The sequence below is a fragment of the Xenopus tropicalis genome, chromosome 5 (assembly GCF_000004195.4).
Source record: "Xenopus tropicalis strain Nigerian chromosome 5, UCB_Xtro_10.0, whole genome shotgun sequence".
NCBI classification, from domain to species: Eukaryota; Metazoa; Chordata; class Amphibia; order Anura; family Pipidae; genus Xenopus; species Xenopus tropicalis.
The window spans coordinates 159,795,607-159,822,589 of NC_030681.2; the positions used below are offsets into that span (position 1 = coordinate 159,795,607).

At 52.0% G+C, this 26,983-nt stretch overlaps 1 protein-coding gene across 1 annotated transcript; it reads left to right on the top strand.

Annotated features, from left to right (window-relative positions):
- kcnk3 (potassium two pore domain channel subfamily K member 3) lies at positions 1-26,594 on the top strand. The gene is made up of 2 exons (XM_031901887.1): positions 1-307; positions 24,833-26,594. The coding sequence occupies exons 1-2, from the start codon at positions 25-27 to the stop codon at positions 25,684-25,686; spliced, it is 1,137 nt and encodes a 378-aa protein (XP_031757747.1). The 5' UTR covers positions 1-24; the 3' UTR covers positions 25,687-26,594.
- Positions 26,595-26,983: the final 389 nt, after the last annotated feature.

Sequence of the window (26,983 nt, forward strand, 5' to 3'; positions counted from 1 at the left end):
GACCCCCAGCAGCAACCCCTCAAAATGAAGAGGCAAAACGTCCGGACCTTGGCTCTCATCATCTGCACCTTCACTTACCTACTGGTGGGGGCCGCAGTCTTCGATGCCCTGGAGTCTGAGAAGGAGACCACCGAGAAGCAGGATCTGGAGAAGAAGAGGGGGGAGCTATGGAGCAAGTACAACCTGACCGAGGAGAAATACCAGGAGTTGGAATGGGTGGTCCTCAAACTGAAGCCCCACAAAGCCGGGGTGCAATGGACCTTCGCCGGCTCCTTCTACTTCGCCATCACTGTGATCACCACTATAGGTAGGTGGCTTTGGGGGGCAGAAACGTTGTCCATGAGAGCTTCTGAAACATCGCCGGTCTTACTGGGATCGGTGCAATTCAGCAGGTGTATCGGTCTGTGCGACTTGTATATCTGTGTGTGAAGCTCGTCTCATTGTAACCCGGGGTTCGATTCTGCCCAGGGTATAACCTGTATGAGACCACCCTTAGTATAGATGATTCCAAAGACCCCATTATATCATTAATGCCCCAAAGATAAAAAGTGATTATTGGTCGCTCAAAGCATTGGGGTCTTGAGTTCCCTTTGGATCAGTATCTGCAGGGAGTTGGACCTGACCAGGTGTCTGTTGTACCTAAATTAGATTGTCAGCTCCCCTGCAGCAGTGATACCCTGCAGCCTTTATTCTCCCGGCAACAGCTGCACCCCCCCCCCAGGATTAACCCCCCCCCCCAGACATATCTGTGTATAGTCCATACAACAGTGTTGTGTCTATACAAGATAATTATAGTAATGACAATTAGCCCGGGGATAGCATGAAACCCTTAATGAGCCCCCATTTAGTGTATGTGGAATTACTGCCTAGTGGGCACTATAGGGTTAATTGCCCCCCTGCTTCCTGGGGGTACTAATTATTTGTATTGATACAAAAGCGATTGGATGTTGCTGGAAATGCCACTGTTTGCTCATTATATCATGTCCCTAATTGATTGCACTAATTTGTGTTGGGACAGGGAAACCATTAGCTGTGATTGGCTCATTACTCAGGCAACCAGCAGAGCATGATGGGAGATGTGGCCTCTCTATCAGTTTTTATTGACAGTCAGTACTGCAGTCACACTTGCCCCTGGAGTATCGGCTGGGGGTATAAATAGAAGCTTCTCACACATTCTCGCCTTGTGTAGCAAATTAGGGAGAAGTTGGAGGCGGAGCTGAGAGAGTGAAGGGAATTATGGGAGCAGAGAGGACTGGGGGCCACACTGGGGCCTGGGGTAGGCGGGGGGGCTATTCTGGGCTGCACCCCAACTGCTCCCATACACAGGGGCAGGGAAGGGGGGCCCCAGGGATGGGGACATGTGGGGCTTTATGGGTTAAATTATTCCCCAGTTATTGGGGTTTTGCAACTTTGTATCAGAAATGGACGTCGACAAACTGTCTCTAACTGGCAGGGTCATCTGGTGAGTCTCATTTTTATGGGCCCTAAAGCGCTTTAATAAATAAACTGCAATAACCGAGAAAGTCTCTTCCCTGGGGGGAGAGACATGAGCGGGAGAGACAGGGAGGGGGGAGGAGGGAGAGAGGAACAGCTCTGGGAGAGAGTGAGAGAGTGCAAGTGACATACAGAGAGTGACATACAGAGAGTGACATACAGAGAGTGACATACACAGGAAAGGCTCTGGGAGAGAGAGAGAGAGAGAGTGCAAGTGACATACAGAGAGTGACATACAGAGAGTGAGATACAGAGAGTGACATACAGAGAGTGACATACAGAGAGTGAGATACAGAGAGTGACATACAGAGAGTGAGATACAGAGAGTGACATACAGAGAGTGAGATACAGAGAGTGAGATACACAGGAAAGGCTCTGGGAGAGAGAGAGAGTGCAAGTGACATACAGAGAGTGAGATACAGAGAGTGACATACACAGGAAAGGCTCTGGGAGAGAGAGAGAGAGAGAGTGCAAGTGACATACAGAGAGTGACATACAGAGAGTGACATACAGAGAGTGACATACAGAGAGTGACATACACAGGAAAAGCTCTGGGAGAGAGTGAGAGTGCAAGTGACATACAGAGAGTGAGATACAGAGAGTGAGATACAGAGAGTGAGATACACAGGAAAGGCTCTGGGAGAGAGAGAGAGTGCAAGTGACATACAGAGAGTGACATACAGACAGTGAGATACAGAGAGTGACATACAGACAGTGAGATACAGAGAGTGAGACAGAGAGTGAGACAGAGAAATAAATGCTTTATGAGTGACTGTCTCTGTGGGAGAGAGACACTGGAAAAAAAAATAAGAGTAAGAGAGTGATAAAGGGAGAGAGAATGCAGTTATTACATTTACCCCATATGTAGAGACAGGAAGAGACAGCTGATGAGTCGTACTGACTGGAAGAGACAGCTGATGAGTCGTACTGACTGGAAGAGACAGCTGATGAGTCGTACTGACTGGAAGAGACAGCTGATGAGTCGTACTGACTGGAAGAGACAGCTGATGAGTCGTACTGACTGGAAGAGACAGCTGATGAGTCGTACTGACTGGAAGAGACAGCTGATGAGTCGTACTGACTGGAAGAGACAGCTGATGAGTCGTACTGACTGGAAGAGACAGCTGATGAGTCGTACTGACTGGAAGAGACAGCTGATGAGTCGTATTGACTGGAAGAGACAGCTGATGAGTCGTACTGACTGGAAGAGACAGCTGATGAGTCGTACTGACTGGAAGCCTGAGACATACCATGGGGCATTGGGCAGGACTCACTACATAGGGCCCATGGGGTTGAATGGGGGGTAGATTTGGGCTGAGACAGAAATAGCCTGGAATCTGACAGGGGGGGGCATTATTTATTAAGGGGGTGCCTGAGTATCCTATCCTCTCTGTCTGAGCCGTGTGGGGGTTTCCATGTGCCCAGGGCTGGGGGTGCCAACCTCCCTAACAATAAGCAATCCCTTTCAGTGAAATCTCTTCCTACAACAGAAATCAGTAATAAAAACGAGGCCCAGAACCGGCCCTGGGCCAATAGTTGGTTGCCAAAGCTGGGGGCAAGTGGGTCAGGCAGGGGGTTTATATGTCTGACTTAGCGCCAGCGCCTGGTTCTGCTGATTCCTCGCAGCTGCCAATAAGATCACTTGTAAAGCAAAATCGTTTAGCGTTTCTGTTTGGTGTTACTTCCCCTTTAATAACAGTAACAACGAGTAGAAAACGTGCAGCAGAATGGGAAAAATATAACCAATCGTGTTGCTTCACCCCCATTGGCTCCTCTCTGTACCCCCTCTGTACCCCCCATTGGCTCCTCTCTGTACCCCCTCTGTACCCCCCATTGGCTCCCCTCTGTACCCCCTCTGTACCCCCCATTGGCTCCTCTCTGTACCCCCTCTGTACCCCCCATTGGCTCCCCTCTGTACCCCTCTGTACCCCCCATTGGCTCCCTCTGTACCCCCCCCATTGGCTCCTCTCTGTACCCCCTCTGTACCCCCCCATTGGCTCCTCTCTGTACCCCCTCTGTACCCCCCATTGGCTCCTCTCTGTACCCCCTCTGTACCCCCCATTGGCTCCTCTCTGTACCCCCTCTGTACCCCGCCCATTGGCTCCTCTCTGTACCCCCTCTGTACCCCCCATTGGCTCCTCTCTTTACCCCCTCTGTACAGCCAATTGGCTCCTCTCTGTACCCCCCTCTGTAACAGCCAATTGGCTCCTCTCTGTACCCCCTCTGTACCCCCATTGGCTCCTCTCTGTACCCCCTCTGTACCCCCATTGGCCCTCTCGTACCACCTCTGTACCTCCATTGGCTCCTCTCTGTCCCCTCTGTACCCCCCATTGGCTCCCTCTCTGTACCCCCTCTGTACCCCCATTGGCTCCTCTCTTATCGCCCCCATTGGCTCCTCTGTACCCCCCTCTGTACCCCCTATTGGCTCCTCCTCTGTACCCCCTCTGTACCCCCATTGGCTCCTCTCTGTACCCTCTGTACCCCCAATTGGCTCCTCTCTGTACCCCCTCTGTATTGGCTCCTCTCTGTACCCCCTCTGTACCCCCATTGGCTCCTCTCTGTACCCTCTGTAACCCCCATTGGCTCCTCTCTGTACCCCCTCTGTACCTCCCCATTGGCTCCCTCTGTACGCCCCCATTGGCTCCTCTCTGTACCCCCTCTGTACCTCCCATTTGGCTCCTTCTGTAACCCCTCTGTACCCGCCCATTGGCTCCTCTCTGTACCCCCTCTGTACCCCCCATTGGCTCCTCTCTGTAGCCCCCTCTGTACCCCCCATTGGCTCGCTCTCTGTACCCCCATTGGCATCCTCTCGTACCCCTCTGTACCCCCATTGGCTCCTCCTCTTGTACCCCTCTGTACCCCCTTTGGCTCCTGCTCGTGTACCCCTCTTGTCCCTGCCATTGGCTCCTCTCTGTACCCCCTCTGTACCCCCCTTTGCTCCTGCTCTGTACCCCGCCCATTGGCTGCCTCTCTGTACCCCTCTGTACCCCCGGCATTGGCTCCTCTCTGTACCGCGAGGAGGGCGGATCCTCTGATACCTCCCATTGGCTCCTCTCTGTCCCCCCTCTGTAACCCCCCATTGGCTCTCTCTGTAACCCCCTCTGTACCCCCTTTGGCTTCCTCTCTGTACGCTCCCCATTGGCTTCCTCTCTGTAACCCCCTCTGTACGCCCCATTGGCTTCCTCTCTGTAACCCTCTCGTACCCCCCATTGGCTCCTCTCCTGTACCCCCTCTGTACCCCCTTGGCTCCTCTCTGTACCCCCTGTACCCCCCATTGGCTGCCTTCTCTGTACCGCCCTCTTACCCCCATTGGCTCTCTCTTGTACCCGCCTCTGTAACCCCCCATTGGCTCCTCTCTGTACCCCCTCTGTACCCCCCTGTAATTTATTCATTAGCTCATGTGACTCACTAGAGTATCTGCATAAAACATGAATATTCATTAAAAATGTTAATGAATCAGGCGTAGGGGGTGGGGCTCCAATGGGGCTGGATAAAAGGAAAAGTGGAAAATCACTAGTTACACCGATACCATTTGCCTTTTATGTGTGGAGCCGGTTACCATAGGCCCAGGTACCATAGCAACCAGTACAAATGATGCTAGGAGGGCTAAATGGGAAATACATGAGACCCTATAGCCTAATGGCTCAGTAACAGCAGATAAATCTCTCGCCGACTCATTAGCTTCCCGGGCATTATGGGAAGGAATCTCGTTAGGAGTGAAGGGTTAATAAGTCACTGGGCGGATAAGTGGGATAAGTGGGGGTTAATCCCGGGGTCCAGTAACGAGTAACGGAGATACTGATAGGCTGGTTTTTGGGGATACACAGAACCCAGGGTTCAGCTGAAATTTTTTTAGCTGTCCCCCCTGTTCCCCTCCTATCCCCCCTGTACCCCCTTGTCCCCCCCAGCTCCCCCTGTGCCCCCTGTTACGCCCCTGTCCCCCCTGCCCCCACTGTGCCGCCTGTACCCCCCTGTTCCCCCCAGCTCCCCCTGTGCCCACCGTACCCCCCTGTCCCCTGCCCCCTGTGCCCCTGTATCCCCTGTCCCCCTGTTACCCCCTGTCCCCCCTGCTGTCCCGCCTGTACCTCCTGTCCCCCCTGCTCCTGTGCCCCCTGTACCCCTGTCCCCTGTACCCCCCTGTCCCCCCTGCTCCCCTGTACCCCCTGTCCCCCCTGCTCCCCCTGTGCCCCCTGTACCCCCCTATGCCTGCTGTATCCCCCGCTGTCCCCCTGTGCCCCTGTACCCCCCTGTCCCCCTGCTCCCCCTGTCCCCTGTACCCCCTGTCCCCCTGTGCCTGCTGTACCCCCTGTCCCCTGTGCCCGTCCCCCCTGTGCCCCTGTCCCCTGCTCCCCCGTGTGCCCCCCTGTACCCTCCTGTTCCCCCTGCTCCCCTGTGCCCCCTGTACCCCCCTGTGCCTGCTTGTACCCCCTGTCCCCCCTTCCCCCCTGTGCCCCTGTACCCCCCTGTCCCCCTGTGCCCCCCTGTCCTCCCTGTGCCCCCTGTACCCCCCTGTCCTCCCTGTGCCCCCTGTACCCCCCTGTCCCCCTGTGCCCCATGTACCCCCCTGTGCCCCCTGTCCCCCCCTGTGCCCCCTATCCCCCCCTGTGCCCTCTGTACCCCCCTGTCCCCCCCTGTGCTCCCTGTCCCCCCCTGGGCATTCTATAACTAAAAGTTAACGTAAGGTGTACCGTCCCTTTAAGAGCCCGACTCCCTTTGCTCGGAGTGGGTTACTCAGGAGGCGCCAGGCTCCGGGCAGGGAAAGCGGATTCACAAATAAATCATAAATCGTAGGTCGTTGGCTGATTGTGCAGTAAATCAGCAGGTTTATATCAGTGGGACGCGGGAGCTAGCAATCTATCAGCTGCTTGTTACTGGAAATAGCCACGGGCTCACCCACAGCGGCCCCCCCAAACCCCCAGAATATCTCTAGCCTTCCCTCTGATACTGCCCAACATGGGGCTGAGTATTCATTCTTGGTTGCTATGGGGAAAGCCGGCCTTAGCAACGGCCTGTGGCTCTCTCCTATCTGTGTGTGGCCTCAATATGGTTCTCTGTTATGGCTACTGACAGGGGAGGTTGTAGGGAAGTCTTTGCAGCAATGCCACTTTCCAAGGACTTTAGCGCAACGTTTTCTCTGCTGGTGGTTTCTATGACACGCTCCCCCTAGTGGCCGGACACAGAACACTTGTATGGGGGCGCCCTGAACCCAACACTTGTATGGGGGCGCCCTGAACCCAACACTTGTATGGGGGCGCCCTGAACCCAACACTTGTATGGGGGTGTCCTGAACCCAACACTTGTATGGGGGTGTCCTGAACCCAACACTTGTATGGGGGGGCCCTGAACCCAACACTTGTATGGGGGTGTCCTGAACCCAACACTTGTATGGGGGTGTCCTGAACCCAACACTTGTATGGGGGGGCCCTGAACCCAACACTTGTATGGGGGTGTCCTGAACCCAACACTTGTATGGGGGTGTCCTGAACCCAACACTTGTATGGGGGTGTCCTGAACCCAACACTTGTATGGGGGGGCCCTGAACCCAACACTTGTATGGGGGGGCCCTGAACCCAACACCTGTATGGGGGTGTCCTGAACCCAACACTTGTATGGGGGGGCCCTGAACCCAACACTTGTATGGGGGGGCCCTGAACCCAACACCTGTATGGGGGGGCCCTGAACCCAACACTTGTATGGGGGGGCCCTGAACCCAACACCTGTATGGGGGTGTCCTGAACCCAACACTTGTATGGGGGTGTCCTGAACCCAACACTTGTATGGGGGGGCCCTGACCCAACACCTGTATGGGGGTGTCCTGAACCCAACACTTGTATGGGGGTGTCCTGAACCCAACACCTGTATGGGGGTGTCCTGAACCCAACACTTGTATGGGGGTGTCCTGAACCCAACACCTGTATGGGGGGGCCCTGAACCCAACACCTGTATGGGGGGGCCCTGCACCCCACTCCAGGCCCATCCCTGTGTATATAAATATTATATATAAATCTGGTTGTACAGGGAACAGACTGAGCCTCTAATTCACCTGTCACTCCCCGCGCTGCGTCTAATCCCCCCCCAATCCCCCCCAATCCCCCCCCAATCCCTCCCCAATCCCCCCCAATCCCCCCCAATCCCTCCCCAATCCCTCCCCTTCTTATCAGCTTTGGCTTTGCCGCTCGGCTATAAAATCTGAATTACACAGATGGACTCGCCCAGTGGATTTGGAAAAAATAGAATTCTTATAAAATAACTTATTTTTATATAATTTCCCTAAATCCAGATATTTGTTTAACACTTCTCGTTCAACAGGGACAGTGTAATGGGGGATAATAAGGAATCAGCCCTCTCATTCTATTGGCTCCTGCCAGCCTGAAATGGGGGTTATTTTATAATGATTGGCATTTTAGAGCTACTAATTGATAAGGGAAGGGCAAGATGGAGACAGTAGGGCAACCCACCCAACGTGCTTCCAACCTGCACCCAACCTGCGCCCAACCCACTCAACCTGCGCCCAACCCACCCAACCTGCTTCCAACCTGACCCAACCTGCGCCCAACCCACCCAACCTGCACCCAATCCACCCAACCTGCGCCCAACCCACCCAACCTGCGCCCAACCCACCCAACCTGCGCCCAACCCACCCAACGTGCTTCCAACCTGCACCCAACCTGCGCCCAACCCACCCAACGTGCTTCCAACCTGCACCCAACCTGCGCCCAACCTGTGACCAACCCACCCAACCTGCGCCCAACCCACCCAACCTGCGCCCAACCCACCCAACCTGCACCCAACCCACCCAACGTGCTTCCAACCTGCGCCCAACTCACCCAACGTGCTTCCAACCTGCACCCAACCTGCACCCAACCCACCCAACCTGCGTCCAACCCACCTAACCTGCATCCAACCTGTGCCCAACCCACCCAACGTGCTTGCAACCTGTGCCCAATCCACCCAACCTGCTTCCAACCTGCGCCCAACCCACCCAACCTGCGTCCAACTTGTGCCCTACCCACCCAACCTGCATCCAACCTGTGCCCAACCCACCCAACGTGCTTCCAACCTGCGCCCAACCTACCCAACTTGCTTCCAACCTGCGGCCAACCCACCTAACGTGCTTCCAACCTGCGCCCAACCCACCCAACGTGCTTCCAACCTGCACCCAACGTGCTTCCAACCTGCGGCCAACCCACCCAACGTGCTTCCAACCTGCGCCCAACCCACCCAACCTGCATCCAACCTGTGCCCAACCTGTGCCCAACCTGCACCCAACCTGTGCCCAACCCGCTCAACCTGCTTGCAACCTGACCCAACCCGCCCAACCTACTTCCATCCTGACCCAACCTGCACCCAACCCGCTCAACCTGTGCCCAACCTGCTTCCAACCTGACCCAACCTGCGCCCAACCTGACCTGATCCTCTGCATGTGTTAAAGTATATACATCAGCATATAGTTGTTAGGGGTCCTGGGAGTTGTAGTTCAACAGCAGCTGGAGGACAGCAGGTTGCACTCTCTGGATTTATGCAACAAATTGGGGGCCCATCCTTGCTGCCTTTCCGAGGGGCCCATTTGGCCCCAAAGTGAAGTGGGAGGAGCCTGCGGTGTAAGGGGGACGCACATCAGGGAGTGAAACACTGCAGAGTGGAAAATTCTGTGTGACCTGCCAGAGCGGCGCTGGGGGGGGGGGGGTATTAATCAAGTGTCTGGATTTCCAGCTGGGCCCTTGGAGGAGGAGTGAATACTGAGCCGCTGTCTCTCTGTGCCGAGGGAGTGGGGAATCAGCCATCCGTTCATTTCTATTTGTACCAATATGGGATGAAGTAAAGGGCAACTAAACTTGTGCTTGGAGTCGTTAGACTGGGGGTTTATTGGACTGGGACTGTTAGACTAGGGGTTTATTGGACTGGGACTGTTAGACTGGGGGTTTATTGGACTGGGACTGTTAGACTGGGGGTTTATTGGACTGGGACTGTTAGACTAGGGGTTTATTGGACTGGGACTGTTAGACTAGGGGTTTATTGGACTGGGACTGTTAGACTGGGGGTTTATTGGACTGGGACTGTTAGACTAGGGGTTTATTGGACTGGGACTGTTAGACTGGGGGTTTATTGACTGGACTGTTAGCTGGGGGTTTTGGACTGGACTGTTAGACTGGGGGTTTATTGGACTGGGACTGTTAGACTGGGGGTTTATTGGACTGGGACTGTTAGACTGGGGGTTTATTGGACTGGGACTGTTAGACTGGGGGTTTATTGGACTGGGACTGTTAGACTGGGGGTTTATTGGACTGGGACTGTTAGACTGGGGGTTTATTAGACTGGGACTGTTAGACTGGGGGTTTATTAGACTGGGACCATGATGGGAAGAGACAGAGTCACGTCGCTCCCAGTAACAATCGACCGTAAGTGACAGTTCATTCTTCCCTGGCCGAGGCCACTATTTATTGAGAGACAGTAGCCATATAACAGAATTGCCTCTCTCAGCACATCTGAGCCCCTCAGTGACCCCCCAAGGGATAGATTAGAGCCCAGTGATTGATCGCTTGGGCCGGACACTTGTGCAATTCCCATTAGCCGAGTGGCCACTTGACAAGCAGTAAATTATCCATAGAATGCTGCTAATGACTTTCCCCGGCCAGGGATTCCAATATACAGCACAGCATGCAGGGCGGCCTCGCAGGGGCCACATAGGGCCACAGGGGTACAAACGTGGTGGGAGAGTGTGTGTGCCCTTGTGTGATGTGTGTCAGAAGTTTAGGGCTACGGCAACCTGTAGCCAATGAGAGCATTAGGCCTTCATGGGAATAGACCACTCTGTAGCCAATGAGAGCATTAGGACCTTCATGGGAATAGACCACTCTGTAGCCAATGAGAGTATTAGGACCTTCATGGGAATAGACCACTCTGTAGCCAATGAGAGCATTAGGACCTTCATGGGAATAGACCACTCTGTAGCCAATGAGAGCATTAGGACCTTCATGGGAATAGGCCACTCTGTAGCCAATGAGAGCATTAGGACCTTCATGGGAATAGACCACTCTGTAGCCAATGAGAGCATTAGGACCTTCATGGGAATAGGCCACTCTGTAGCCAATGAGAGCATTAGGCCTTCATGGGAATAGACCACTCTGTAGCCAATGAGAGCATTTGAACCTTCATGGGACTAGACCACTCTGTAGCCAATGAGAGCATTAGGCCTTCATGGGAATAGACCACTCTGTAGCCAATGAGAGCATTAGGCCTTCATGGGACTAGACCACTCTGTAGCCAATGAGAGCATTAGGCCTTCATGGGACTAGACCACTCTGTAGCCAATGAGAGCATTAGGACCTTCACTGAACCAGATTCATCTGTAGCCAATTGGATTCTGAGAAGTTTCACAATTTGACTTTATCCTTAAAAACCCCAGAAATAATCAGGAATGCTGGGAATGTTAGTGGGCACGGGGGGGGGGGGGCACAGCGGGATGGAGGGTTATGGGAAAAGCCGCGGGGGGGTCTCGTCCTGTTTCCCTTGTTATTATTAGTTATTAGTTTGCGGATTTGCGGCTCGGTTCTGGTTCTCTGGCCCAGGGACCCGATGATGGAAACGCTGGGAGTCTGACGGCAATGCCTGGGAAATAATGGGGCTTTTCTCCTTATATAGTAACCTGCTCGCTGCTGTGTGCGGCCCCCCGGCCCCCCGGCCCCTCGCCGCTTATCTCACATTGTCAGGGCCTGACACTTACTGAGGGAGATTCTGCTTGGGAGTCTTGCCCTGAGAGCTGACACTCGGCTTCATTCCAAGATCCTTGTACGAGAGCGTGGGGGCCCATTAACTAACACCAGGGGGGCAAACACTGGGGGCAGCAGAGAGACGGGGTAATAGCGGCACCAACAGCCTGGAGAAGAGAGGGGGCTTTGCATGTCCGGGGCCCAGATACATGTGTGGCCCCTGGAATTAGCAGGCAGGCACACCCCCAACCTGCCCCTTATGACCCCATAAAGCAGCTCAGTCAACCCCCCAGTGCTGATCATAAGGATTATACAGATGCCCCAAATATGCCCGGCGCTTTATTATAACACGGGGGTCCCAGCACCGAATCTTCTCCTTCATTCTGCCCCGGGCCCAGAGAGTCACTGGGGGTCATTTATCAATGACCCCCAGGGGGCAGTAACCCAGGCCAACCAATCAAATGGTTTCATTCATTGTTCTACCTGCAGCTGTGATTGGTTGCTATGGGTTACTGCCCGCAGGCAGATTTGCCCCAGTGTGTACAGCGCTGTGGAACACGTCGGTGCTACGTGTGACTCTACTTGGGGCCCCAGCGGCTGCCATATTTGTTACCCATAACCCCCAGCGGTACCCCTGGGAATCTATTTGATCTCTGTGGCTGTAAATCTAAATAAAGAGGGAGAAATACAGACAAATCTCTCGGATTCAATTGCTTAATCTCCAACCGGGCTGAGTAAGTTCCCATTGACTCCCTAAATGACTCCCTCGGGGGCTCCGGGGAGGGCAGAGGAGGAATAGAGAAAGCAGCGCTCTAACGTCCCATCTGTCCCATTACGTAACTGTCTCTCTGCTCTCTCATCAGCATCACGGAATATTCTGGGCTCAGATATAACGATGATATTGGGGAAAGAACCCGCCAGTGTCACCGGCGCCCCCTATGGAATAAAATATTTGGTTTCTCCGCACAATGGGGGGCTAATAACTCATGGTTTGTGGCTATCAGAGCAGAATCACTCCCGGGGGCAGGGGGGGGGCGGCACAGCAGCAATAAGCCCCCGGATCACTAGTAATTATCCTTGGGTTCTGATGCTCCGCGGAGCGACCATGTGAGAGCATTAACGGCCTGAACCATCTGCTCCGTAACGGGGATAAAGCGCTGATTTACTCTCATATTGCAGCTCCCAGTCCCACAGCGGGGCCCCTACACTGGGGCATATATGTAGGAATGGGCCCCTACACTGGGGCATATATGTAGGAATGGGCCCCTACACTGGGGCATATATGTAGGAATGGGCCCCTACACTGGGGCATATATGTAGGAATGGGCCCCTACACTGGGGCATATATGTAGGAATGGGCCCCTACACTGGGGCATATATGTAGGAAATGGGCCCCTACACTGGGGCATATATGTAGGAATGGGCCCCTACACTGGGGCATATATGTAGGAATGGGCCCCTACACTGGGGCATATATGTAGGAATGGGCCCCTACACTGGGGCATATATGTAGGAATGGGCCCCTACACTGGGGCATATATGTAGGAATGGGTCCCTACACTGGGATTTATATGTAGGAATGGGCCCCTACACTGGGCAATATATGTAGGAATGGGCCCCTACAACTGGACATATATGTAGGAATGGGCCCCTACACTGGGACATATATGTAGGAATGGGCCCCTACACTGGGACATATATGTAGGAATGGGCCCCTACACTGGGACATATATGTAGGAATGGGCCCCTACACTGGGACATATATGTAGGAATGGGCCCCTACACTGGGACATATATGTAGGAATGGGCCCCTACACTGGGACATATATGTAGGAATGGGCCCCTACACTGGGGCATATATGTAGGAATGGGGCCCTACACTGGGAATATATGGAATGGGCCCTACACTGGGCATATAGTAGAATGGCCCTACACTGGGGCATATATGTAGGAATGGGTCCCTACACTGGGGCATATATGTAGGAATGGGCCCCTACACTGGGGCATATATGTAGGAATGGGCCCCTACACTGGGACATATATGTAGGAATGGGCCCCTACACTGGGGCATATATGTAGGAATGGGCCCCTACACTGGGGCATATATGTAGGAATGGGCCCCTACACTGGGACATATATGTAGGAATGGGCCCCTACACTGGGGCATATATGTAGGAATGGGCCCCTACAGTGGGGCATATATGTAGGAATGGGCCCCTACACTGGGGCATATATGTAGGAATGGGCCCACACTGGGACATATATGTAGGATGGGCCCCCTACATCTGGGGCATATATGTAGGAATGGGCCCCTACAGTGGGGCATATATGTAGGAATGGGCCCCAACAGTGGGACATATATGTAGGAATGGGCCCCTACACTGGGACATATATGTAGGAATGGGCCCCTACAGTGGGGCATATATGTAGGAATGGGCCCCAACAGTGGGACATATATGTAGGAATGGGCCCCTACACTGGGACATATATGTAGGAATGGGCCCCAACAGTGGGACATATATGTAGGAATGGGCCCCTACAGTGGGGCATATATGTAGGAATGGGCCCCTACAGTGGGACAAAGCAGATGATTGGGTAGAACTTGCCCAGGGATGACTGAATGTTCTGTACCAGTAGGTTGAACATTTGGATATGTATCTAATTTAGGAATTATGGGGCAGGGTCTAGTTATGAATAAGTCTTCAAAGGGCAAGTAAAGGAGACTATGGAAAGTGAGTAACGTGAAATATCCACCCACAGTCCAACCTCAAACCCAGTGTTTCCCATCAAACCCCCCAGATCAACCTGCGGTCCCACCCTGATGGGCACCCAGCACTGGGGGAGTGAGTTTGTTGCAGGGAGTCGCAGCAGTAGGTCCTTTCTGCAGATGGATCGGTGCCTGGGGTGATGGGGAGGGACTGTGTAGTAGGTGGGGGCCACGTTGGCATCGCTTGAACCCTCTGTCTTGGGAAAAGTGTCTTGTGCCAAATTCCTTGGCCCTAGAAGCTGATCCTCTCCCTCTATTTACTTTTCTATTGGGGAGAAATCTCCAAGACCAACAGAAAGGCCGCCATTGTTTACTCCCAGAGTCTCTCGCTGATTGGCTGCTCCATCCCTCTGTGTGTGCTCGGAACATACATCCCATTCAGGGACATCACTGAGCAGAAAGGCAATTAGTAAAGCCTAGTGCTGATAGCAGGAACCCGTAAATCAATATTTATCTGAATTCACCATGGATTCCTTATCTGCTGAATGACCCTGGGTGAGGGGAATGTGGGGAGTGAGGGGAGTGAGGGGAACGAGGGGAACGAGGGGAATGTGGGAAACGAGGGGAACAAGGGGAATGAGAGGAACAAGGGGAATGAAAGGAAAAAGGGGAGCGAGAGGAATGAAAGGAACAAGGGGAGCGAGAGGAATGAAAGGAACAAGAGGAACGAGGGGAATGTGGGAACGAGGGGAACAAGGGGGACAAGGGGAATTGTGGGGATTAAGGAGTTGAGGGGAGTGAGGGGAAACCGAGGGGAATGTGGGAAACGAGCGCGGGACAAGGAATGAGGAACATAGGGAAGAGAGAACAAGGGAATGAAAAGGAAAAAGTGGGAGCAGAGAGGATGAAAAACAAGGAGCGAGAGGAATTGAAAGGAACAAGAGGAACGCAGTGGGAATGTGGGAACGAGGGGGAACAAGGGACAAGGGAATGTGGGAGGAGGGGAGAATAGGGAACGAGGGGAACAGAGAGGAATGTGGGAAACGAGGGGAAGAGGGGAACAAGGGAATGACAGGAACAAGGGAGCCGAGAGAATGAAAGGAACAAGAGGAACGAGGGGAATGTGGGGAACGAGGGCAGAACAAGGGACAAGGGAATGAGAGGAACAAGGGGGAATGAAAGAACAAGGCGGGACGAGAGAATGAAAGGAAACAAGGGGACGAGAGATGAAGAACAAGGGGAGCGGAGGAATGAAGAACAAGGGAGCGAGAGGAAGAAGAACAAGGGGGAGTGAGAGGAATGAAAGGAACAAGAAACGAGGGAATGTGGGAACGAGGAAGGAAGAGGGGAATGAGAGAACACGGAGCTAGAGGAATGAAATGAAGAAACTAAGGGGAGCGAGAGGATGAAGGAACAAGGGGAGCGAGAGAATGAAAGGAACAAGGGGAGGCGAAGAGGAATGAAAGGAACAATGGGGAGCGAAAGGAATGAAAGGAAACAAGGGGAGCGGAGAGGAATTTGAAAGGAACAAGGGAGCAGAAGAATGAAAAGGAACAAGGGGAGCGAGAGGAATGAAGGAACAAGGGGAGCGAGAGGAATGAAGGAACAAGGGGAGTGAGAGGAATGAAAGGAACAAGAGGAACGAGGGGAATGTGGGAAACGAGAGGAACGAGGGGAATGAGAGGAACACGGGGAGCGAGAGGAATGAAGGAACAAGGGGAGCGAGCGGAATGAAGGAACAAGGGGACGAGAGGAATGAAAGGAACATGTGGTGAGCGAGAGAATGAAGAACAAGGGGACGCGAGAGGAATGAAAGAAACAAGTGGGAGCGAGAGGAATGAAAGGAACAAGGGGAGCGAGAGGAATGAAAGGAACAAGGGGAGCGAGAGGAATGAAAGGAACAAGGGGAGCGAGAGGAATGAAAGGAACAAGGGGAGCGAGAGGAATGAAGGAACAAGGGAGTGAGAAGTGAAAGGAACAAGAGGAACGAGGGGAATGGTGCGCGGAAACGAGAGGAACGAGGGAATGAGAGGAACACGGGAGCGAGAGGAATGAAGGAACAAGGGAGCGAGCGGATGAAGGAACAAGGGGAGCGAGAGGAATGAAAGGAACATGGGGAGCGAAGGGAATGAAGGAACAAGGGAGTGAGAGGAATGAAAAGGAACAAGGGGAGCGAGAGGAATGAAAGGAACAAGGGAGCGAGAGAAAATGAAAGGAACAAAGGGAGCGAGAGGAATGAAAGGAACAAGGGGAGCGAGAGGAATGAAAGGAACAAGGGGAGCGAGAGGAATGAAAGGAACAAGGGGAGCGAGAGGAATGAAGGAACAAGGGGAATGAGAGGAATGAAAGGAACAAGGGGAATGAGGGGAACAAGGGGAATGAGGGGAACGAGGGGAATGAGAGGAACAAGGGGAATGAGAGGAACAAGGGGAATGAGGGGAACAAGGGGAATGAGGGGAATGAGAGGAACAAGGGGAATGAGGGGAACAAGGGGAATGAGGGGAATGAGGGGAATGAGAGGAACAAGGGGAATGAGGGAATGCAGAGGGAACAAGGACAGGAGAGGAACAAGGGGAAAGGGAATGAGAGGAACAAGGGAATGAGAGGAACAAGGGGAATGAGAGGAACGAGGGGAATGAGGGGAACGAGGGGAATGAGAGGAACGAGGGGAATGAGAGGAACAAGGGGAATGAGGGGAATGAGACGGAACAAAGGGAATGAGAGAACAAGGGAATGAGAGAACAAGGGAATGAGAGGAACAAGGGGGAATGAGAGGAACGAGGGGAATGAGGGGAACGAGGGGAATGAGAGGAACGAGGGGAATGAGAGAACAAGGGGAATGAGGGGAATGAGAGGAACAAGGGGAATGAGAGAACAAGGGGAATGAGAGGAACAAGGGGAATGAGAGGAACGAGGGGAATGAGGGGAACGAGGGGAATGAGAGGAACAAGGAATGAGAGGAACAAGGGAATGAAGAGGAACGAGGGAATGAGGGAACGGGAATGAGAGGAACGAGGGGAATGAGAGGAACAAGGGGAATGAGGGGAATGAGAGGAACAAGGGGAATGAGAGGAACAAGGGGAATGAGAGGAACGAGGGGAATGAGGGGAACGAGGGGAATGAGAGGAACGAGGGGAATGAGAGGAACAAGGGGAATGAGGGGAATGAGAGGAACAAGGGGAATGAGAGGAACAAGGGGAATGAGAGGAACGAGGGGAATGAGAGGAACAAGGGGAATGAGAGGAACGAGGGGAATGAGGGGAACGAGGGGAATGAGAGGAACGAGGGGAATGAGAGGAACAAGGGGAATGAGAGGAACAAGGGGAATGAGGGGAATGAGGGGAACGAGAGGAACAAGGGGAACGAGTTGATTGAGGGGAACGAGTTGAATGAGGGGAACAAGGGCAATGAGAGGAACAAGGGGAATGAGAGGAACAAGGGGAATGAGAGGAACAAGGGGAATGAGGGGAACGAGGGGAATGAGAGGAACAAGGGGAATGAGGGGAATGAGGGGAACGAGTTGAATGAGGGGCACAAGGGGAATGAATGGAACGTGGGGAATGAGAGGAACGTGGGGAATGAGGGGAACGGGGGAACAGGGCACTACCTTGGCCAATGCTGTTTGGGACCTGACTCTTTTCACGTTATCGCTTAGAGGATCATTCATGGGATCAGCGTGTGCAGCAAAAGGCAACTATGCAAATATTTATATACGGCTAAATATTAGCTTAACGGGTTTCTATTTCCTGAACTCATCATTTCCCGCTGGTTCCTGTGTCATAACAGAGAGTCGTAGCCATAACCGAGGCAGCTCCACTATTTATTGTGTATATCGGCGCTAATGGCCGCGGCTGTGCAGAAGCGTTAATTCCGCTGCCACACTGGTACTTGCGCCCCGTATAGCACCCATGGGCCCCATATAGCACCCATAGCCGTACCTTTATAGTGTATTTAGTCTAATGGTACTGGCAGCGCTCCTTTACCTGCTCAGTAGGGGCAAATATCCCTGGTCATTGCTCAGGGTAAAAATGTTATTTGAGATTTTCAAAACATCTTTTTTTGGGTGTTCGTATATGGTTCATCCTCTACTGTCTAAGGCTATAAATATGCAGCTGTTGTATCATCAAGATGGAGACAGTAGGGCAAGATGGAGATAGTAGGACAAGATGGAGACAGTAGGACAAGATGGAGACAGTAGGACAAGATGGAGACAGTAGGACAAGATGGAGACAGTAGGACAAGATGGAGACAGTAGGGCAAGATGGAGACAGTAGGGCAAGATGGAGACAGTAGGGCAAGATGGAGACAGTAGGGCAAGATGGAGACAGTAGGGCAAGATGGAGACAGTAGGGCAAGATGGAGACAGTAGGACAAGATGGAGACAGTAGGGCAAGATGGAAACAGTAGAACAAGATGGAAACAGGAAAAGATGGAGACAGTAGGGCAAGATGGAGACAGTAGGACAAGATGGAAACAGTAGGGCAAGATGGAGACAGTAGGGCAAGATGGAGACAGTAGGGGCAAGATGGAGACAGAAGGACAAGATGGAGACAGTAGGGCAAGATGGAGACAGTAGGGCAAGATGGAGACAGTAGGGCAAGATGGAGACAGTAGAACAAGATGGAAACAGTAGAACAAGATGGAAACAGGAAAAGATGGAGACAGTATGGCAAGATGGAGACAGTAGGGCAAGATGGAGACAGTAGGGCAAGATGGAGACAGTAGGGCAAGATGGAGACAGTAGAACAAGATGGAAACAGTAGAACAAGATGGAAACAGGAAAAGATGGAGACAGTAGGGCAAGATGGAGACAGTAGAACAAGATGGAAACAGTAGAACAAGATGGAAACAGGAAAAGATGGAGACAGTAGGGTGAGATGGAGACAGTAGGACAAGATGGAGACAGTAGGGCAAGATGGGGACAGTAGGGCAAGATGGAGACAGTAGGGCAAGATGGAGACAGCAGGACAAGATGGAGACAGTAGGGCAAGATGGGGACAGTAGGGCAAGATGGAGACAGCAGGACAAGATGGAGACAGTAGGGCAAGATGGGGACAGTAGGGCAAGATGGAGACAGCAGGACAAGATGGAGACAGTAGGGCAAGATGGAGACAGTAGGACAAGATGGAGACAGTAGGGCAAGATGGAGACAGCAGGACAAGATGGAGACAGTAGGGCAAGATGGGGACAGTAGGGCAAGATGGAGACAGTAGGGTGAGATGGAGACAGTAGAGCAAGATGGGGACAGTAAGGCGAGATAGAGTAAGTAGGGCAAGAGTAGGACAGAAGGATAAAATGGAGACAGGAGCCATAGTTACAGGACCCCCCCCCCCCCCGCGTTACAATACACACCTTGGCACAGTTACAGCACACTAAAAAATGCCATTAATCAGAATGCATGGGAGCAGCTCCCTCATGAGCCTTCAGCCCCAATCCTCCTCTCCCTCACCCTAACGATGTGGCCTTGGGACTCACTGACTGCCGCCCACAGCGAGAGGCTCATTCCCACATAATCTGCTTTCCTTGTGACCTTTATCATTGGCGCCAGATCTTCCAGCAGGGGATTTCGCTGGGGATCAATAGAAAGAATCAGCGGCTTCTGACTAGGTGTCCCTCAATATAAGCCAATCAGCTTGTGGCTTCGCACGAGGAATAGAAACGCGTCCTAGAAATTGTACTGGGTGCCGGAAACATACGGATATCACTCACAGGGGAGGAGAAAAACATTCAGTTCAGTTTTTAGTTCATAGATAAATCAAAACGGGTTGAGGAGACATATGCAAATAGACAAAAGGAATTCTGGGAACCCATTTACATGGGTTTACCCAATAGGCTAAAGCTCACCCACTGGGTGTAAAGCAGAAGCTGGGGCAATAGCTGATCAGATTCCCAACTACAGACCAGTTTCACTCATCACTGTAGTGCAGGGTTTCCTGATCAGCTTAGGGAGAGCCAGGAAAGTGGATCCACAGGTAAATCAAACGGCTTGAGGAGACTGCCTCATATGTATGCAAATAAACACAAGGAATTCTGGGAATGGATCCCAAAGAGGTGGTCTCCTCAACCCGTTTGATCGCCTACCTATAAGACAAACCCACTGTAAATGGGATTTTCCTGGAGCTCTTTGGGATTAGTTCCCAGAATTCCCTGTGCCTCTTTGCACAGAACTTCTGGCAGCCAATGGGTTTTTCCTGGAAGGGCAGCGTGACAGGGACAGGCAGCGGTACCGCGGGGGGTTCTGGTGCGGTTCTACATGATATGGATCTGCGGCTAAATATAGTGGGGCCGGGACCCTGGAACAAGAAGTGTTTGTATCGGAGCCAAGTGGGAAGCGCTGGTTCTGTCACGGTGACCCGTCAGCGCCGCTTGTTGCGAATTCCCAAGGCTTTAGCCAAGATATTCGCTGAGATCAGAAGTACCGGAGCGCCACCCATTTCATGCCTCTAGGGGGCACTTACTCAGGGGCAATTATAGGAGCCCCCCGTGGGGAACTTTCCTAGAAACACAAGCTGATTAATGGGTTTGTACAAGTTCAGCCCCGTGGGGGCAATAACGACACAAGTCTTTTCTAATAACTTCTATATATACACGGAACCCCCTGTAACAGCCGAACAATTGGGAATTCTGGGAATTCTGGGATACATGGGAAGCCCCCTGTTACAGGTGGGAACCCCTGCCCTGACCCCCCCCCCCCCTGGTGCTACAGGAGCCCTGGGTCCCTGCTGTATGAGAGCAGATTCTGCAGCACCAGAACCAGTACAGACCCAGTACAGACCCAGTACAGACCCAGTACAGACCCAGTACAAACTCAGTACAGAACCAGTACAGAACCAGTACAGAACCAGTACAGACCCAGTACAGAACCAGTACAGAACCGGTACAGAACCAGTACAGACCCAGTACAGACTCAGTACAGACCCAGTACAGACCCAGTACAGACTCAGTACAGACCCAGTACAGACTCAGTACAGACCCAGTACAGACCCAGTACAGACCCAGTACAGACTCAGTACAGACCCAGTACAGACCCAGTACAGACCCAGTACAGATCCAGTGCAGACTCAGTACAGACCCAGTACAGACCCAGTACAGACCCAGTACAGACCCAGTACAGACCCAGTACAGACCCAAGATGCACTGAATGGAGCAGCAGATAAAGATGTAACATTGGAAAATCAGTATTTACTCTCTGCCGGCAGGGAATCTGCTTCGTGTCTGACCCACTGGGAACCTCCAGCAACTGGAACGTTCTGTAAAGAACCCCCTGTGGGTCTCCCCTCCCTGACATAGGGAAATAGATAGATAGACAGATGATAGATAGATAGATAGATAGATAGATAGACAGGCGGTGGATAAATAGCTAGATAGATAGATCAATAGACAGACAGAGACGGACAGACAGACAGACAGACGGTATACAGATAGATAGATAGATAGATAGATAGATAGATAGATAGATAGATAGATAGACAGATATAGACAGACAGACACAGACAGACGGTGGACAGATAGATAGACAGACAGACAGATGGTGGATAGATAGATAGACAGATGGTGGATAGATAGATAGACAGACAGACAGACGGTGGATAGATAGATAGACAGACAGACAGATGGTGGATAGATAGATAGACAGACAGACAGATGGTGGATAGATAGATAGACAGACAGACAGACGGTGGATAAATAGCTAGATAGATAGATCAATAGACAGACAGAGACAGACAGACAGATGGTGGATAGATAGATAGACAGACAGACAGGCGGTGGATAAATAGCTAGATAGATAGATCAATAGACAGACAGAGACAGACAGACAGACAGACAGACGGTGGGTAGACAGACAGACAGACGGTGGGTAGACAGACAGACAGATGGTGGGTAGACAGACAGACAGACAGACGGTGGGTAGACAGACAGACAGACGGTGGGTAGACAGACAGACAGACGGTGGGTAGATAGACAGACAGACAGACAGACGGTGGGTAGATAGATAGATAGACAGACAGACGGTGGGTAGATAGATAGACAGACAGACAGACAGACGGTGGGTAGACAGACAGACAGACAGACGGTGGGTAGACAGACAGACAGACAGACGGTGGGTAGACAGACAGACAGACAGACGGTGGGTAGACAGACAGACAGACAGACGGTGGGTAGACAGACAGACAGACGGTGGGTAGATAGACAGACAGACAGACAGACGGTGGGTAGAAGCGGTGCTGCTCGGGGGGGGGACAGTCAGTACAATCTCAGTGTTTCTAATGAAACCGGTCTGATTTATGCAAGTAAAATGCTAACGAGCGTTACAGCTAATTATACATACAGAATAATCGCCTTCTGGTAACCGAGCAACCGGAATATCATTCCTACTGGCACGGGAGAGACTGTATGTGAGTGTGAGTATCAGTGGGGCATGTGAGTGAGTGTGGGTACATACGGGTATCAGTGGGGCATGTGAGTGAGTGTGGGTACATACGGGTATCAGTGGGGCATGTGAGTGTGGGTACATACGGGTACCAGTGGGACATGTGAGTGAGTGTGGGTACATACGGGTACCAGTGGGACATGTGAGTGAGTGTGGGTACATACGGGTATCAGTGGGACATGTGAGTGAGTGTGGGTACATACGGGTATCAGTGGGGCATGTGAGTGTGGGTACATACGGGTATCAGTGGGACATGTGAGTGTGGGTACATACGGGTACCAGTGGGACATGTGAGTGAGTGTGGGTACATACGGGTATCAGTGGGACATGTGAGTGAGTGTGGGTACATACGGGTATCAGTGGGACATGTGAGTGAGTGTGGGTACATACGGGTATCAGTGGGACATGTGAGTGAGTGTGGGTACATACGGGTATCAGTGGGGCATGTGAGTGAGTGTGGGTACATACGGGTATCAGTGGGGCATGTGAGTGAGTGTGGGTACATACGGGTATCAGTGGGGCATGTGAGTGAGTGTGGGTACCATACGGGTATCAGTGGGGCATGTGAGTGAGAGTGGGTACATACGGGTATCAGTGGGACATGTGAGTGAGTGTGGGTACATACGGGTATCAGTGGGGCATGTGAGTGAGTGTGGGTACATACGGGTATCAGTGGGACATGTGAGTGAGTGTGGGTACATACGGGTATCAGTGGGACATGTGAGTGAGTGTGGGTACATACGGGTATCAGTGGGACATGTGAGTGTGGGTACATATGGGTATCAGTGGGACATGTGAGTGAGAGTGGGTACATACGGGTATCAGTGGGGCATGTGAGTGAGTGTGGGTACATACGGGTATCAGTGGGGCATGTGAGTGTGGGTACATACGGGTATCAGTGGGACATGTGAGTGAGTGTGGGTACATACGGGTATCAGTGGGACATGTGAGTGAGTGTGGGTACATACGGGTATCAGTGGGACATGTGAGTGAGTGTGGGTACATACGGGTATCAGTGGGACATGTGAGTGAGTGTGGGTACATACGGGTATCAGTGGGACATGTGAGTGAGTTGTGTGGGTTACATACGGGTATCAGTGGGACATGTGAGTGAGTGTGGGTACATACGGGTATCAAGTGGGGCATGTGAGTGAGTGTGGGTACATACGGGTATTCAGTGGGACATGTGAGTGAGTGTGGGTACATACGGGTATCAGTGACATGTGAGTGAGTGTGGGTACATATGGGTATCAGTGGGGCATGTGAGTGAGAGTGGGTACATACGGGTATCAGTGGGGCATGTGAGTGTGGGTACATACGGGTATCAGTGGGGCATGTGAGAGTGGGTACATACGGTATCAGTGGGGCATGTGAGTGTGGGTACATATGGGTATCAGTGGGGCATGTGAGTGAGTGTGGGTACATACGGGTATCAGTGGGGCATGTGAGTGTGGGTACATACGGGTATCAGTGGGGCATGTGAGTGAGTGTGGGTACATACGGGTATCAGTGGGACATGTGAGTGAGTGTGGGTATACGGGTATCAGTGGGACATGTGAGTAGATGTGGCGTACATACGCTTATCAGTGGACATGTGAGTGAGAGTGGGTATATACGGGTATCAGTGGGACATGTGAGTGAGTGTGGGTACATACGGGTATCAGTGGGACATGTGAGTGAGTGTGGGTACATACGGGTACCAGTGGGGCATGTGAGTGAGTGTGGGTACATACGGGTATCAGTGGGGCATGTGAGTGAGTGTGGGTACATACGGGTATCAGTGGGACATGTGAGTGAGTGTGGGTACATACGGGTACCAGTAGGACAGTACGTGGGCTTCATGGCCTTGGTGGTACCGCTGTGGCGGCAGCCAAACCTACTGAGAGAGTGAAATCTGTTTGATGCCAGCGTTTTATTGGCCTTCAGCTATTCCCCATGCTATCGTACAGTCGCTTAGAATGACATTGTCTCCCATTGGGCAAATCACTGCTTTCAGGTGAAGTTCCCCTTTAACAGTAATAATGGAAGCAGAGAAAGGAAATGAGCAGCCATTGGTTGTCATGGACTTATACAAATAATAAAGTCATTATTAATTATTTATTATTATTTAATTTCCTAGAACTGCAGCAGCCGCCAGTGGCCCCTGTGTATTGGGAAATATTGTCCCTCTCGGGGGCTGTGACTAATGACCATCAATAGCTGCCACCCGTGTCGGCTCTGCTCCCAATAAGAACCCGTTCGATTGGCTGTCAGCAGAAATAATGCCTACATCCACAGCCAGGAATCTCACCATCAGCATAGGAAGGGGTTCCTTACTGTAAGGGCAGTCAGGTTATGGGGTTCCCTACCCAGGGAGGGGGAATGAGTGATTCATTGGGGGTGGGGAGGAAAGGGGATCTCACCATCAGCATAGGAAAGGGTTCCTTACTGAAAGGATAATGAGTATATGAGCTTCTGTACATTTAATGCCCTTTGTCCCCCCCCCCCCAGGTTATGGCCACGCAGCACCCAGCACGGATGGAGGCAAAGTCTTCTGCATGTTCTACGCCCTACTGGGAATCCCACTCACCCTGGTCATGTTCCAGAGCCTGGGCGAGAGGATCAACACCTTGGTCAGGTATCTCCTCCACCGTATGAAGAAGTGCCTTGGTATGAGGCGGGCTGAAGTCTCCATGGCCAACATGGTCACCATCGGCTTCTTCTCCTGCATCAGCACCCTGTGCATCGGGGCAGCCGCTTTCTCCTCCTACGAGCAGTGGAGCTTCTTCCACGCCTACTATTACTGCTTCATCACGCTGACCACCATCGGCTTTGGAGACTACGTGGCCCTCCAGAAGGACGCGGCTCTGCAGACCAAGCCCCAATACGTTGCCTTTAGCTTTGTCTACATCCTCATTGGTCTCACCGTCATCGGTGCTTTCCTCAACCTGGTGGTCCTACGCTTCATGACCATGAACGCCGAAGACGAGAAGAGGGACGCGGAGCACCGGGCTTTGCTCACCCGGAACGGCCACTCCAGTATTCACACCACCGACACCAGCTCTTCCTCGGGGGGGTTCCGGAACGTTTACGCCGAGGTGCTCCATTTCCAGTCCATGTGTTCTTGTCTGTGGTACAAGAGTAGAGAGAAGCTCCAGTATTCCATCCCCATGATCATTCCCCGGGACCTCTCCACCTCCGACACTTGTGTAGAGCAGGGGAACCTCACCCCAGGCAGGTGTATAAGTACGCCCTCCAATGGCTGCATCTGTAACAACCAGCACTCGGCCATCAGCTCTGTTTCTACTGGGCTCCACAGTCTCTCCGCCTTCAGGGGGCTCATGAAGAGGAGGAGCTCTGTGTAGCGGGACGTTGTGGCAAAACACTTTCCCTGCTGGGACCAGAACATCTACAGCACATTTACTGCAGGACATTGTCCAACTAGAACTCCATTAATGTCCATTTATTTGTCACTTCCTGCTCTGTGTGTCCATCTTCTGCACCCCGGGTCCAACATGGGTCTATCTGTCACCCCGCTATAGTTCCAGGGGTACCCAGGGCACAAATAAGCCCCCAAATCCCCCCCTAACTGGCCTTCAGGCTGGGCCCCCTTAGCCCATAACAAGGTTACAGATATATAGAAACATTGGGGTAACAGTCACCCCACTATAGTTCCAGGGGTACCCAGGGCACAAATAAGCACTCACCCCAAATCCCCCCCTAACTGGCCTTCAGGCTGGGCCGAAGGTCATGGAACTCCAAGGTGACTTATAATATCCTTATATGTTACAACAGGGGGTACTTTATTCACTATATACACTATATATCCATGAAAAGCCTTTATTGAAATGACCACCTTTCATCCAGCTGTTTCTTGTCTCATTTAACTCTTTATAACCCATTGTGTGTGTGTGTTGACCCTCTGGGGTTCCGGGGCAGAAAGACTCCCCCCGTTGCGGACCCCCAGGAACATCAGTACTAATTCCAGCCCGGCAGCAGGTTCCTATACTAAATGTACTGTATATAAGATTAGACGATATCTTGTATATAAATAGCACCTAAATGTGTATATATACAGACCTATAAATATCTATATATAAATTCAGCTGTAAAGTATTACATACAAGGAGGCAGAACTCGGTGAATTCCGATTGGCCGATGCCGCGAGCGCTGCAGACGCGGGAGATTTATTGCAAATAAAGGAGCGCCAGCTCCCATGCCAAAGTCTATTTGTACTACTGACGGAAATAAAGACTCTTTTAAACCTTCTTAATACGTTTTTACTTAATTACTATTTAGCCCTCTTCAATTCATATTCCCACGTTTCTTTCAAACCACGGTCTGGTTGCTAGGTTAAATTGGACCCTAGCAACCAGAGAGCTGCTGAACGAAAAGCAAAATAATTCATTAGATTTGATTAATTCATTAGATAGAAAGTTCCAGGATCCCAACAGCATTAAATATACACGTTATCACCCTCTATTCCTGTTTATCAGGAGTGGCCCCTAGTGTCACCGCTAAGGATTTACTATAGGTATCCAAGAACATACACAGCCTGCACAGTGTATAGAATATAATCATGTTGGGGAAGGATAATACCAATTACCCAGCACACACTACATGTTGCAATTAGAAATGTCTCCGCCCCTCTGGCTCCACCCA

Coding starts and splice junctions, on each gene's coding strand:
- kcnk3 (XM_031901887.1), top strand. CDS start 25: ATGAAGAGGCAAAACGTCCGGACCTTGGCTCTCATCATCTGCACCTTC. Junction 308..24,832: donor CACTGTGATCACCACTATAG/GTAGGTGGCTTT, acceptor CCCCCCCCCCAG/GTTATGGCCACGCAGCACCC.